Source organism: Dermochelys coriacea, chromosome 17 (genome assembly GCF_009764565.3).
Source record: "Dermochelys coriacea isolate rDerCor1 chromosome 17, rDerCor1.pri.v4, whole genome shotgun sequence".
NCBI classification, from domain to species: Eukaryota; Metazoa; Chordata; order Testudines; family Dermochelyidae; genus Dermochelys; species Dermochelys coriacea.
This window is the reverse complement of record NC_050084.1, coordinates 4,107,775-4,119,381: the sequence shown is the minus strand read 5'-3', so window position 1 is coordinate 4,119,381 and position 11,607 is coordinate 4,107,775. Positions and strand designations below refer to the sequence as shown.

The 11,607-nt window shown below is 39.6% G+C and overlaps 1 protein-coding gene across 4 annotated transcripts in view; it reads right to left on the bottom strand.

The window, feature by feature from the left end:
- Positions 1-395: 395 nt before the first annotated feature.
- The window catches only part of ULK2 (unc-51 like autophagy activating kinase 2), a 52,246-nt gene continuing 41,034 nt past the window's right edge, over positions 396-11,607 (bottom strand). For 3 of the 4 annotated variants that reach the window (XM_038376082.2, XM_038376081.2, XM_043499549.1), the window contains 10 exons: positions 9,542-9,825; positions 9,232-9,425; positions 8,561-8,670; positions 7,530-7,682; positions 6,595-6,803; positions 6,198-6,376; positions 5,034-5,152; positions 4,385-4,542; positions 3,220-3,355; positions 396-2,285 (listed from right to left, as the gene is read on the bottom strand). In XM_038376082.2, the coding sequence (XP_038232010.1) occupies positions 2,218-2,285; positions 3,220-3,355; positions 4,385-4,542; positions 5,034-5,152; positions 6,198-6,376; positions 6,595-6,803; positions 7,530-7,682; positions 8,561-8,670; positions 9,232-9,425; positions 9,542-9,825 (1,610 nt within the window). In that variant the 3' untranslated portion in view covers positions 396-2,217. Of the gene's footprint in view, positions 2,286-3,219; positions 3,356-4,384; positions 4,543-5,033; positions 5,153-6,197; positions 6,377-6,594; positions 6,804-7,529; positions 7,683-8,560; positions 8,671-9,231; positions 9,426-9,541; positions 9,826-11,607 lie in introns of those variants that run through there. The other variant, XM_043499550.1, reaches the window with a different exon arrangement.

Here is an 11,607-nt window from a genome sequence, read left to right as displayed (position 1 = left end):
TCTCCTTGCTAAAGGCAATTAAGAGGCATCTCACTGAAAGGTTTCCAGCTCTTATCCAAAAATCTGTTTAGCATCTTGGTTTTCAACTCCATGACATTTAAAAAAATAAAAATCAGGGTTAACAGGTTTTGCTTTAAAGAAAAGTAACTGCTTAAAGCAAATGCTGGAGACCATTCTGTCACCAGAGAGGTTGAGCGCAAGCAGCAATGCAAGCTCCATCACGCTGCTCTGCCAACATGCCTCAGCTGATTGCTGCCAGCCGCACGTCTTGACCTGTGAAGCTCGTTCAATCTCCAGGCCCTGTTCAGTCCCCAATTTAAACACTAGCCAATATTGCAGTGTGTTTTTTGAATATAAGGGTCCCCAATTATAGTGCAAGATACAAACTAAGGTTGTACCACAGAAACACGTCTGGTGTCAGTCTTTATTTTACCTGAATATACATTTATACAGGCCATAATAAAAAGTCTATTATGCAACAGTTCAGTGAGTTATTACCTAGTTTCAAGAATAATGCATGCAGTTACAAAGGAGAGGTAGAAACACTGTATTAAAGACCTAAAAATACAAACATTATATAAATAAACACTTTCAAATTAACTGTTGGAATTTCATACAGATAAATAAGGGTAAAAGTACATTACTTTGCAAAGTAAAGGAAACACATGGTTATCAGTACACTAAAACAATACTGATGCATAAGAACTGTACAACTTTGTAAAATAGTTCAGACCACGGTATCTAAAAGAGGATTAAAATGATTTTGTCCTGGAGAATGGTTTATTCAAGTATTCAAGCAGTTGAGTAACCCCCCCAAAAAACTTCCAAAAGTAAAATATAGGAACCATTCCAGAGAAGATGATCTGCCTAAATACTTTGTGAATTGCTGTTCTGATGATCTGAAGGGATGCTTGAAATGATAAGTGCCTATGAGGCTATGGGAAGTTTCCCACCTCTCCCTAAAAATGCACACACAAATACCCTGATTTTTCACACACTGAATGTAGAAATCCCACATCACTAAATCAGCATCCCAATTCCCAACCTATTTCTAGTCTCACATGGCTCATAACAGAGCCTCTCAGTTTACAGTATTTGTTTTAATACTGCCCAAGAAACAGGATTCAGAGAGCTGTTATACTCACAGAGATTGCAGGCAATAATGCACATACTGCATGCACAACAAAAGATGCAACCAAACCTATTTTGAAAGCAAACAACCAGCAACTCAAAACATTTCTATTACTGAGAAAGTCTGTAGCAGTAGTTACTCAAGTATTAGATAAATAGGTATAAAATGGAAAGGTTCACATGAATACAAGTTTTTACAGTTTGTCTGAAAGCCTTCTAGAAGCTCCATTTGAAATTCTGAAAAGGATTTTATATACACTGAAATAAAACTTTTTCAGCTAAGTCCATTGTGCCTTTTCTCTCTCTTTTTTAAATTAATAGTTCAAAAATGAATGTACAGTTGCTTTAGTAAATTAGTGCAATAAAAACTGTTTTGGAAGAAGAGCATCAAGTTGTATCCACATCAGCTGATAAAATTGTTTGAGGATTTTGAAGAGGTGGAGCAAAATTTCTTCCATTGACCTCATCCTCTCCTTCTTTAAAAGGGACTTACTTTTCATCCTTCCTCTATTCACTGATGAGCTGTATTTACACGATGTAAGTTTGGATCCAAACAAGCTTAGCCAGAAAAGCTTCCAACTGCAGGTTTATACATTTAGAATTTCAGACCTTCATTCAATAGTCTGATACTGGCAATTAAAAAACAGTCTTCCACAAACCTTTGAGTGGAATTTCCCTATGGAAACACAGCTTTGCATACTTTGTGAAGAAGGATCCATTCTGAATAGTCCTTAGTAAGGAAAATAAAATTGATCGTGATAGTTAAAAGTACATGTACAAAGTTCAGTTAGAAAGTGAAGACTGATTTCTTTTAAATTCTGCTGCTAGGAGGAAAAAGGGAAGAGTGACTGTAACAGTAAGGCAGATTTTCTATAAATGTACTTTTGGATTTTTTCCTCTTTGAATTTACTGCTGTTTCTTTGGTAGTCACCACAGAACTTTAAAAAAAACCAAACCAAAACAAAAAAACTGTCTTCCACAGAGCAGTGGGACAATGACAACAATTAAGCAAAAAAAACCAAAACAAAACCTACAATGTCACTGAGTGGTCCCTTCTGTTCACACCGCCTGGTCCTTGGGGTTCTGCTACTGTTCATATACAGCCACTGTGCTATAGCAAAGTGCAGAGAGCCGCCGCTCAATACTAGATTTATCTGAAAAAAACCCACAAATGTTAAAGTTACAGTCAAGTTCTGAACACATGAAGCGCAAAATTAATTTCAGTGCAGAAAGAATAAAATCACTGCATCAAAACTGATATGGCTCTTCAGGTTATATAGCAGCATCAGCTAAGGATGAGCATTTGAAAACCATCCAAACTGGCTACTCCTCTCGTGCTTGCTGCTTTTATAGGCTATGCTTCATCATGACTTTACAGATTTATATATATTTAAAATGTATACAAATGTAAGTGCTCATTTACAGTATAAGTGCCTCCCCCATGAGCTAAATATACAAGGCAGATAATAAATATCAGACAAAAAGTTCATCTGCATTCAGAGGATTTTATTAAGAAAGTTGAACACAAAGCTCAGCACAGTGATTTTTACCCACTGTTTGTGTTTAGTCTTGTTTCAGAGTCCAGGGTTTATCCTTTGGATTTACTTTTTAAATTGAATTTATTACAAATCTACTTTTGCCCTTCATTTGCCCAGTTTTCCACTTTTGGAACATAGATTTGTTCCTCTGAGTTCTTATGTTTTAAAAACTCTTGTCTCAGTCACCAGTAATAGCTTCCGCTACAAGTGCAATACTGTGAATGGCTTTGTGCCTTGAGATGTATGTAGCAGGATTTGCCTTGTGAAGAGGCTTTGTATGGATTGCCATGGATTGGCAAACAATACTGGAGGTGAAATCCTAGCTCTACTGAAGTCAATGGCAAAGCTCCCATAGACTTCAACTGGGCCAGGATTTCACCCAAAATGTTAGACCCGTTTATTCTGTTCTCCACAGCCAAATGTTGCTATTTTTATAGTAGAGAAACACTTTATGCATTTTGAAGAGAAGTACAGGATCAATTTTTTTACACTCTCCTGAATTTTCAGTTACTACCAAGGTACACAAAATGCACTCTCCAAAATAACTTACATTTGTGAACATTTTCTATATCTGCAGGGTCCTGCAGTATCTTAGTCAGTCCTTCCAGCAGCATGGCTGCTTTGTGGTATCGATATGTAATATCTTCTGTCTGCTGAAACATCTCGTCTAGTGCTGCTGACTGAACCTGGAAGCATTCATTAGTATAAACTATATGAATTGTTCTAAGCAAATACGATTATAAAAAGTTGTCTTGGAGAACTGACTGATAAATGAGCATCACTCAGTGGATACTAAGTAACAGTGCTTCTGTACCTTAAATATACTGGTCTGGTTTTATAATTTTTAATATAATCTTATGGAGAAGTTACAGGAAAGTAAGTTTCTTTGTGGTACTAGGTGAACAGAGTCCTGCATGTATAGATGTGAAATGCTTTATGTTCCTTTTAAGCATGGTATAATATATATGTACATTTCTAATTGTAACTACTCACATATACACACCTGTTATCAAGCTTATTTTATTTGTGAGGGAGACAAGCTAATTTGTATGTGGCTACTGAATCATGAAGGTTAAGTACAGTGGATACTTGCCAAGATCTTACATCTAACACCACTATTTATCCAATTCCGTTTCACCAGAACTTCCCCTTATCTGAAAAGGTAAGTCAGTCTCCTAATGTGATACACTTGCTGCACCTTGTTCCCGGGATTATCCAAATACCAAAACTTGTCAGATACACAGATACCTTTTCTCCATGTTTCTTTATTAACATTTTTATTTTGTATAGACCTGCTGACACACTTCTCCAACCTACGAGTCCCCCCCACTCTAAACAACTCCCTAAACTAAAACCAGTTGACTGGGAAGCTGTGTGTGTGTGTTCTGTTTCTATGCATCAGTAAGCTTTATTGTGTGATATTCCAGCACACAGAACCCCATCATGGACTGTATAGCTTAGCAGTGCATTTTGTAGTGTCTATATACAAAACCTGCTGACCTGTGGGAAAACCTCAGAGCAACCGTATGAGTGAGGAACTTCAGAAACGATCTGGGGGAAGATTATATCAGCCCAGGCATGAACAGGATTAAGGCCACACATGCAGTGCTGTCTGGTTAGATTAGAGACACGTGAGAGGAGGTTGTGCCCATCACCAAGCGTTACTACTTTTACTGATCTCAATATCCTAAATGTAGATGAAAGGAATGATTTACCATTTCCACAGCACAGTTGTAGATGAGTTTCTCTGCGGTTACACTGTTGATTTCATCTACAAATCTTTGCTTGTCAGAGAAGAAACGATTCAGCTTTTCTGTCAGCTTCTTACACACGGTGATGCAGAATTTATATCGTTCATTCAGAGTTTTGACAACTGGAGAAAGTCAGTGTTAAGAAGAGGTTAAAACATGCAAATTCAACTTTACAGGGTAGCTTTCTAATCAAGTGAGTCTGTTTATCTTTGTAGTTTTATTTTACCATCTACTGTGTCATTTTTGCTGTCGGGAGAGTATATCAAATCATTTTCACTTCATATTAATAATTACCCATTCCCTAACCATTAACAACATCTTTTTGTCATAGTAATTAAGCAATTCTGTGTCTGCAGTTCTCTCTCTCCAGAAGTACAAGTAAGCACGGTCAGTTCTGGAAAGCGCTAAGACACCTCTTTGCGCAGCTGATTTAGTCAAGGTTTCCTTAATGACCAGAACAGCTGCAAGCAGAAAAGGAGTATGGTGTCTGGCCACAGTGAGATCCTGAATGTTTCAACTTAATTCTTTTCACTGATGGGCCAAAGAAAATGTCAGTAAGTCACAAGCAAAGGAAATGAAGCTATCAGTGTCCCAAAGCAATGGCTGCATATACCTTGTTTAACAGCAGTGGATGGGTTCAGTTTTCCCGATTTGATCTGTGCTTTGGCCAGATGCAGAGAAGATGCTAGTAGTTGTGCTGCTTTCATATACAACACCAGCTGCTCTACTTGTCTGGAAAAAAATAATTTTAGCATTTCTGATGTTTAAAGATTTTCTTCTTTTTTCAAATGAAGATATTCAACCCACAGCCAGATGCTCAGATATTAACCAGACACCCTCCCAATGGCTCTGCTCCCCATACTATGTGCTGACAAGAAATAACTGTCGGGGAGTGAGGAAACAGGTGTACAAAAATGACAAAGCACCCCTGGTGCTCTGTGCAGCATTGGTTGTGAGAGAACCCATCTCTCTGGCCAGGAGAGAATGCACATATAAACTTTGCTTTCATGTATAAAGGTAGAAGAAACCCAATTTGTTGTTTAATTGTTGTAGGTTAATTACATGAGGCCAATGTCCAGAAAGCCCCTGCTTGCACTTTTCTCAAGTGTCCTCACACTCTCCCCCCACCCCAGGGGTTACTTTCATAATTCCAACATTTGGGACCATCACACACACAAAGTTCTTTTTTGCAGGAAGGGAGAAACAACTGAGATTTCCACTCCCATCACCAGCATTTTCACCTTATTTCTCCTCACTTCTAAAGGTTTCACATCAGGACCGAGCTGGTTCTCTGACAGAGGCTTAGATGCGACTCCCTTTGGAGCTCAGTATCGCTACTCCTGGTCAGCCAGAGATGGTTACTGATGGAGTCATGCAGAGAGCTCCCCTTTCCCCATAACTGAGGATGTGAAGACTGGAGCTCAGATTCCCAGGCATGACAAAGTGTAACACTGCTCTAGGCAGCAGCCGCCACCTCTCCCTCCTCTCATCTGACAGTTCAGAGAAAAAGAAACAACCCCCCCACCCCCCAACACTTTCCCTCTTCCAGGATTCCTAGTTATTCATCTGCCAGCCCATTTCAGTCTTTCCTCTGCCACCCTGTTTCTGGGCCTTTTTGCTTTTCAGTTGTTAAAAAAAACGTTCATACTACCACCAAATGTTCCCTAAAGCAGAAAGGTCACTTCTGACAAAGTCAGAACGAGGACGGTCATGCACAGACATATGAATTGATCTGAAATTCACTAATTCCAGAACAACTACTTAGCCAAATACCTACCCCCATTCTTTGCTTAGTTGGCTTATCTGATCAACCACCACACTCTCCTGAATCTGATACAATGACACTGCAGAGGTGCACAGTTCTGGGTTTCCTCCCCGTACTGCTGTCAGGTCCAGTACGCATTCTATAAAAGTCAGCATCATGTTCAGATGATGCAGTGTATCTGTATGTTCTCTCTGTCAGAAGGAAAGGAGAAGACAATTTAATCACAATAGACCATGTGGCAAATACATGGTAGCTATCTGGGGAATAGTCAGCATCTCCACAACACTGTGCAACACACACACTATTAATACCAATAGCAGGAACTCAAGAACTCAGGCAGATCCTCAGCCTTATTTCCAAGTACTCATTTACTGGCATTAAACATGACAAAACATTAATTTTTCTGTACCTCCATTAATGTTTCCTCAGGCAGTTCAGGAGCTTCAAAAGTGATAAAACCCTCTAAGCTGGGAGGTGAAGTACCATAAGACATGTACTTCAGACTTGGAGCTGCCTCTGTTCCAGGAGGAGACGACCCCATATAAATACCGGGAGGGGAGCCCATATATACACGGCCACTAGTAGAGCAGAGAGACCCTCCAGAACTGTTTGATCCAACTATAGGAAAAATAAAACATTCAGTCCAACAGCTTGGTCCAGGATAAAGCAGAACTTATCATAAATTCACCTGGGGGAGTTTCTCGTTATGCTTTACACAGTCTGTCCATCACCTAAGCAGCATTCCTTATTGGACAGTGAAGATTTATAAAATGGGCATTGTGAGAAGAAAAGGTGATTGGCTGTCAAGGATTCTGACTGCAGGTACCCAGTCAAATTCAATAAACAGAATCAAGTTCACAAAAAAACCCTTATGCAGATATGCTGGCCATCCACACTTCAAATGGAGGAAGGCATTTAGCCTGTTGGCGTCTATATTTCAAAGCACACACTAAGGTGTGCTAGAATCCAGTATGCTTCCAAACCCTGTGCCTCATTATTATTATTAAAAATCTACTTTTTTATATCTTGGAACAACCAGCTATGTATGCCATCTGAAACAGCGTTAGGTCCCATCAGAGACATGGTGTAGATTGTCACAAATGTATGCTGTAGAATGTTGAACTAGTAGCTCCATCCCTCTCTTACGGAGAGAAAAGTCAGAAGACAGACTGACATTCCTCTCTAGTCCTGATTATTGTTTAACACTTGCTACAGCATTGTCCCGAGGCCCTACTGTGCTATGCACCTTACAAACACACACAAAGAATCAGATCCCCATTCCAAAGAGCTTACAAATTTAGGTATTACATTTGCCAAAGATACATTGTTTTAGGGGTGTCTTACCTGAAGTTGTTCTAGTTCTGAGGACCATATGGGTGCAAGTAGGAGGGGTAGCACTATTTGGAGGGGAACCCACAGTAAACATTACTGCCCTAGAACTTGCTCCAGTTCCCATGGAAGGAGGTGCCATTGCTATTCCACAGGCCCCTGCTGGAGCTGGAATAAAAAGGTTACATGGTATGTTAGTCCTTATGATACAATACACACCACTCTCTGAAACAGAGCCAGACTTTGGACTAGACTGGGGGAAAATGAGGGCATCTTCGAAGTCTGACAGCAAATAATACCACATGCCACAAGCAGTGCTGGCCCACTTGGCTGAACACAAACAGAACTAAGATACACCCTTAGCTTTTCACATCCCCTTCCAAGTTCCACTTGAAACTAAATTTGCTCTTAGCTCTGAACTCTTCTCCTCAGGGAAGAGGACTGGAGATGACTTTTGAAAACCCGGAGACAGTGCTCAGATGCTATTGAAAATAAGACAAAAAGGCAGGGCAGAAGGCTGAAAAAACTAAATAAATCAGGCCTCCATTGATAGCCCCCTCGTTTTAAAAAAACAAAAATAAAAACCAAACTTTGGGAATTCTAGCCATAAGGTTGGTACAGCATCCTCTGTTGGCTGGCTTATGGAAGGCACAACCACTAGCCGTAGAGGATAAGACAAGCCAGCATGTTGGAAACTAATCTCCATGGGAAAACAAGCTGGAATAAGATGGAGTTGCAAAAGAGCATAAATGAGCATACACAGTTCTGATTATTTTTATCATCAGGGCAGTTCTGGGATGCTCCTATTTACAGACAGTGCCCAACTATATATGGTGCTTTAATAGAGATATTCAACATACACATGCAGAAATCTTCTGAAGAGTTTATGTTTGTGTCAAAGTATTATCAGAACCATCATTAGCATTGGTGACACAGCAACCACTCTAACCAGTGAGAATGTCCATAAAATCTCCTAAGACTGATGGAATGATAATTTGGTTGTAGGCTTTAAACTAAAATAATATCTGAATTAATCTGTTCTTTACCTGTATCCATTGGTCGCTCAGTATTGAGACTATCTGTGCTGCCCTGATATAACTGGCCACCAAGGATAGTCTTTGCTTGTTGATCTGACAACTTCCCAGTACTGACAGATCTATACAGAAAAGCAAATGAAAATGGAAAAAATTCTCAATGTAGCTTCCTCTGCACCTCACAACCCGGGAGAGGGGGGGCTTTCTGGGAGATGTTAAACGTCTGATTTCAAGAATTCTCTGTAGTATCAACACTGAACTTACTGAAATAAAACTGACTACAATCTTGCAAAGACCCCACAGGTTAAGAGGGTATTTCAAGTTTAGCCATATTAAGTTTATCAGAATTCTGAAGTAAAAACTGGAAGGAGGCTAATGGTGGGGACTAGAACTCCAAATTTAGATTATCAAAACAAATAAAAGGGAATTTACCAGGAATATGGTGAAGCAGTCTAGGAAGTCAACACTTTAAAAAAAACAACAAAAAACAAAAACAACACTGCAGGTGAGGTTTCTGTGGTACACACTAACGTCCAATGTCTCCATAGCAAGAAATATCTCAAAACAAACCACAGGCTATAATTTGCATGCAACAGCACTCTGGTTTATAGAATTGCCATGCTGTTCTGAGACAAGTTATGCCTACACAATGTCTACAGTTTGTAAACAGATATGATTTCTACCTGCCAAATGGAGCCTTGCTGTGCTGTTCTACTGCCTGTTTTTCAGTTCCTTGTGTCAAGTGGAAGTGTGTGAAGTCCCTTGGGTCAGTCATATTTTTAGACTGCAATGGGACATCCGCCGAACCCTGACGACTAACCAAGGCCAGCAAGTTTGAGGATGCTTGAGTCTTCGGTATCTTGAAAGGAGCAGTTGCCTAAACAAGCATTGAATCTGGTTAGCATACAAGTGAGTACTCTCAGTTACTGAGATAGTTGTAGGTAAATACTATATTGTAACAATGTTTTTCAGACAGAATTAAGTTTAACAAACCTTAGTGGGAGAGCCAATAATTGTTGGTAATGGAGTTTTAAACAGCCAGTCTGAGCTCCTAGGTGATGATCCCATATGTTTTGTAGGTGATGTTCCCAGGCTGACTGGCCTACTTGGCTGTGGAGAGTAGCTATACCCATATCCTGTATATGATGGGCATACAGGGTCTGAATGTTGCTTTCGAAGCTTCTGTTTGTTCTGGTAGATATCTGTTAGAGTTGGAGCACTCTGCAGCCTGGTTCCCATCAAGAGGGTCTGCGGTGATTGAGGTGGTATTGGAGAACCTGTGGAGAGCACCAAGAAGAAAGTGTGATTCTGCTAGCAGTAATTTCAAAACGGCCATACAAAAAATGAAACATTAAGCGACAATGAAGTTAATCTGAAAGGACAGAGTTTTATATTGTTGTGAGATATGTTTGTTCATCAACTGGCAGGAGGAGTGGATTGAGAATACCAACTGCCCGAACTAAAGGCTAGACATACATCGAGGAGTGATACACAACATGGTCAATAGCCCAAAGGGACAGGATTTCAAGGTGACAGCTGTACTGGCTGCTTCAGTACCTCTGGAGAGCTGAGCCATAATAAATGAAATGGTCAACTCCAGCAGGTACAGCACAACACGGGCTTAACTCTCAATTAAAGCAGCCAAGAGCCTGGATAAATGAAAGAGTAATGGAATGACATCGTATATAGTATCTGAAGGGAACATTTTTTAGGACCGGATCACTGAGAAGTTACTTTAAACAATGACAATAATTACTAAAGGAAAGCTTTTCAAACATGACATTACTAAAGGTGGAAATGGGTAAGAAAAAAAGCACAGGAAGTGAGGAAGGGAACCCACCCTTCTGACTTTTTCCTATTCTGATAATCTTTTATCATAAGTTACAAAAGTGATTTAAAGTGGCTTGCTTTTAAGTTTAATGAAAGTCTCCAATCATAAAAGGCAACTCATCTCATGGCTTCTGCAAAGAATGTAGATACTAGCAATGAAGTGAGCTGTAGCTCACAAAAGCTTATGCTCAAATAAATTTGTTAGTCTCTAAGGTGCCACAAGTCCTCCTTTTCTTTTAACAGAACAGGGTAATACAAAGGGCTATTACCTGGATCATTTGTTTTCTACCCTCCACCAAAGGGAGTACTGCTTAAAACCCTCCATGCCCCAAACAAGTCCACTCCTTGGAATGAACGTCAGGTTTTTCTTGCACAAACCCAGACCAAGGAACTTTAGGACCCATTTGGTTAAATAATGAGCTTTGAGTAAGGAGTATTCTCTCAAAGTTGCACGCAAAAAAGGGTGCCCTTCCTAAAGGGGGTATTTTCTGTCTGTGCAGCTGAAGGTCCAGGTGGATCATTAAAATGCAATGCTGTAAATTCTAAGTGTTCCTAATAGGAATGCAAGCAGTTTGTTAATATCAAGCTTCAAACTCAAAATGACCAGTTATCAATGCCATTGGTTATATAGATTGAAATTTGATGGCATCCTCTTATCTTTCAGATGAGGTATTGCACCAAGTGAGGATTGTACATAATACTGAAGTCTCATGGTCACAGCCTTGCAGATAACATGTACCTCTTCACAATCTTAAACAACTCTTAAAGTGAAGTGCTAACAATTTATCATCTTTAAGTCAAGTTGCAGAACTTTGAAAATACATCACAGTGGTTAATTTCTTCGCTTGTTTTTCATGCTATACTGTACAGTAACATGGCAATATATCAGTTTCTTAAGAGGCAGCCAAATCAACAGTTTTTTTGAACTCTGTTTCTGTTTCATAAACTGGTGCTTCCAAAACCACTCATCTTAAACCTTCTTCCAAGTTCATTCAGTGAAGTGCCTGTAACTATTTAGCCAAGTCTTTAATTACCTTATCAGGCCTACATTTACTATAGTTAAAGTGACTGATCTACCTCACCTTGATTTGATTCCATTCCATTAAGCAATGACTGTTTTGGAAATAACCTGCTTGCCCACAATTCCAGAGTGCTCATGTCCAATTCTCCCTCTGAATTCTCAGCCAGCAGTTTTGCTTACCTGAAATCCCTTCTCTCTTCTGCTGGAG